General features: G+C 40.0%; 1 protein-coding gene across 1 annotated transcript; it reads right to left on the reverse strand.

The window, feature by feature from the left end:
• Positions 1-704: 704 nt before the first annotated feature.
• On the reverse strand, positions 705-1,205 carry LOC126267712 (putative gustatory receptor 2a). Its single transcript, XM_049973014.1, has one exon. It carries the CDS (start codon positions 1,203-1,205, stop codon positions 705-707), a length of 501 nt encoding a protein of 166 aa, XP_049828971.1.
• Between the last annotated feature and the right edge of the window lie 2,186 nt (positions 1,206-3,391).

Raw genomic sequence — 3,391 nt, forward strand, 5'->3', positions numbered from 1 at the left:
GTTTTACATAGAAATGTTAGTAATTCTCAAAGAATGTACTCCATTAATGAAAAAAAGCTTTATTGTTGATATGATGAGCTACAACTGTGCAATCTTCTGCATTCTAACTAAATTTATCATTCAGGAACCATTTTGTATTCATTTCTTTTTGTTTGTTTCCACAATGTACATTATCTTGATTACATTATTTCTTAAAAATTGTATATTAAATATGAGTAATATTTTCCTTTTTTGCGTTTCTCATCACTGCTAAATAACTACTTTGTTGAAGTTATTATGATTTACTTGTGTTTGGCTTGTTATATGTAAACATAAATGGAAAATATTAATAGTCATTATAGTATTCACAGAATGAGCATGGCATTTTATCCCTGGGAAAACATAAAATGTTACCGTACAATCATTCACAATGCATGAATTAATCTCAGTGACAGCTATTAAACAGATTAAATACTGTGTAGTTTCTATAAAAAACAAAAAAAATTAATATATCTTCCTTGATTGATATCAGTGCACATGTACACATTAAGATTAGCTGTCAACATATAATTGTGATTGTCATAGAGAACAATTTTCCTAGGTGAAATCCAAGAAATTTAAATTTCATTGAATAAAAGAAATTATGTTCGTAAATGGAAATGGGCAGCCTTATGACAAACTGTGTTTAATGGTCCTCTCAGGTACCTGTCACTTTGTCTGTCTGGTTAACATCTGCACGCACCGGCGCTGCTGCTCTGCTGCTTGTTCGCGTCAGACAGTCCGAACTGGACGAGGATGACGACGTAGGTGGTGACGGTGGCTGTGAAGCTCCTCAGCAGAGACAGGTCGAGCGTGAAGAACCCCGCTGCGCTGTAGCGCAGTCGACTGCGCGCCATCTGCTCTCTGAAGAGCTGCAGCTCGTCTTGACAGCCGCTTCTAGCAGGCAGCGGTAAAAGCAGAAGTTTCTGGACCAGCCTCTGTGTACTGGCGGTCTCTTGCACGACCATGTCGCTGCTGTAGGTTGTGGCCAGCAGACGCCCGGCCATGAGTCCAGTCCACAGAGAGAGCAGGCTGATGACTTGAACCTTCGTTATTCCAGGCCACACAACCTTCACGTCTAAGATGGCGATAACACTGATATAAATATAATTCACGATGCTCACGAAACAGCTGACCACTTCTACGAGATTTTGTAGTCCATAAGCCGCATTGACAGCTTTACCCATTTCGACAAGCAGGCAATATATTTTGCGTAAATTTCGCAGCTCGCTTGCGTCTTCTTCTGTCACCAGTACCTCATTACAGCAGGGTACGCCGTTTATAAGTACGTTGGCAATTCTTTGAGCCTCACAGTGTAGAGAGGCGAAAGACGTCCTGACAAACAATGTATTGTCACTCTCTAAATCCTTCTTTTCGGGTGTATTACTTAAGAGTTTCGAAATATTAATGTCGAGATCTCCTTCTGCGTCTTTGGTAGACAGGATGAATAATTGCAGAATATACCTGTTCAGTCTTGCAAATCTCATTTTTAATGCCACATTGAGAATAAGATATTGTAAAATAGTGACGTTACTCATGAACTGCATGACACAAATAGGCAGCAGAAAAGAAAATTTCAGAGTAGGTGACATAAGCCAGGTGAGGTGACCAAATAAAACCACTGAATAAGAAGTGACGACTACAACACCCCACACCAAACGAGTTGCTAGATGCAAATATTCTGATTCATCGTCTTCATACAAAAAAGCGTCAACTGAAATAAGTTTTATACAGAAAATTTCAATGTGTTTTTGTTTCAAAGTAGAGCTGCGAAGAATACACGTTAAAGCTGCAGCAGCAGCGAAGAAAATATTGCACGCGTCCGAGTACTTCGTGAGGCCCTCGACAGTCTTATAACCCTCTGGCAAGCGCACTAGAAGAGTATAAAGGGCAGAGACAAGGATCACTAGAGCGAGCGATATACAGTACAGTCGCGCCTTGGCTGTCACCGTCATTTTTGCATGCTTCTTGTCAAAAGAAACTGGACATGTACCGAACACTTTACACAGAAAGAAGAAGTGCCGAATTTCTGTATGGCGCTTCCATAGTCTGTCCATCATTATACAGACGTTACTCCAATTCATGAGATCGTCGAGTGTGGGTTCCGATAGGGTGAGTTGAAGACTTCAACAGCAGCAATGTCCTTAATGGAAATTCATCGATCCGCTCGTAGTCCTTGTTTACCTTCCACGAGAAAAAGTTAATTCACTTACGATATTGCAATGTCCGTGTTATTCCGAGTTACGAAGCGAAAAGAACTTTGCAGAGACACTGCACAATCGCATTCATCCGCCGGCACCTAGCAGGTGACTTTCAACTAAAGCATCATCTCATAATGTGAATATACATAATGAATGTACGAATAAAGGTTGTAGACACACTGTAGATGAAATACATAAGTTTGGGTGTATCCGTGAACGTGCTCGTGTAACCAAATACCGCTGGCAGTAAACGGAAAATGAGTTTTCGAGTCCCTCTCCTACATTAATTTCCATTGTCGCCATCGTATTATACAGATGACGGTAGCCCATATTCGCAATTGAGAATAAATTTCATATCTTAATTGACTTGCTAATTTCTGGAAAATATGTTACCCACGAACACTTCAAGATAATTATCTTTTTCTCACATATGTTTAACTCAGCACAGCCACACGATTGTTAACAACGCGGCTATTACGTTGTCTCTCATGTACTCGTAAATAAAATGGTAGAGAATGTGTTATGTCGAAAGGAACAAAAAAATTAATGTAGCAAGTGGTTTAGTATTCTAACTAAATTTTTTAAAGAAGTGTGTTTGTCAATCATACTGACATCCCCTTAAGTGCTGGAGTTTTCCCTGAAAACAGCTCGTAATATACGTAAAGGACAAGATTTGATTTGAGATGATGGGATACGAGGAGTTGATAGAATGTTCTCTAAAACGGAGGAGCGCTACTTTTCCAACAGCAACTGATGCGTTGCTTTTCGTCAACGTCATCGAGACGGGAAAACTTCTACAAAATGTTTGTTGTCCTTTTTCAAAATGCTTCACATCAAATCAGGTCTGACAATACTATGTTTTTCATCTTCCCAACAAGTGGCAGCTTTTTATAGTATTATTTAACACATAATGTAACTAGAACATTCATTTTGTGCACGTTTAGTTGGTCCTTGTCTCTCAACTTACTGGATGCTTACAATGAACTTTTCGTTATTTAAGCCAATGTAGACCAGTACTGCTGCTGCTCTTCGCGAGTATCATCGCATAGAAGAGATACGGAGAAGTGCTCTGCCCACACCGCGGTTGAAGGACGTGATTCGGAAGTTCGAATTAACCGGCGATTTAGGAATTGCTCCTGGGAGAGTCCGACAGACAATGCGCCACAAATTGT

Source organism: Schistocerca gregaria, chromosome 4 (assembly GCF_023897955.1).
Source record: "Schistocerca gregaria isolate iqSchGreg1 chromosome 4, iqSchGreg1.2, whole genome shotgun sequence".
Taxonomy (NCBI): Eukaryota; Metazoa; Arthropoda; class Insecta; order Orthoptera; family Acrididae; genus Schistocerca; species Schistocerca gregaria.

Coding starts and splice junctions, on each gene's coding strand:
- LOC126267712 (XM_049973014.1), bottom strand. CDS start 1,205: ATGGGTAAAGCTGTCAATGCGGCTTATGGACTACAAAATCTCGTAGAA.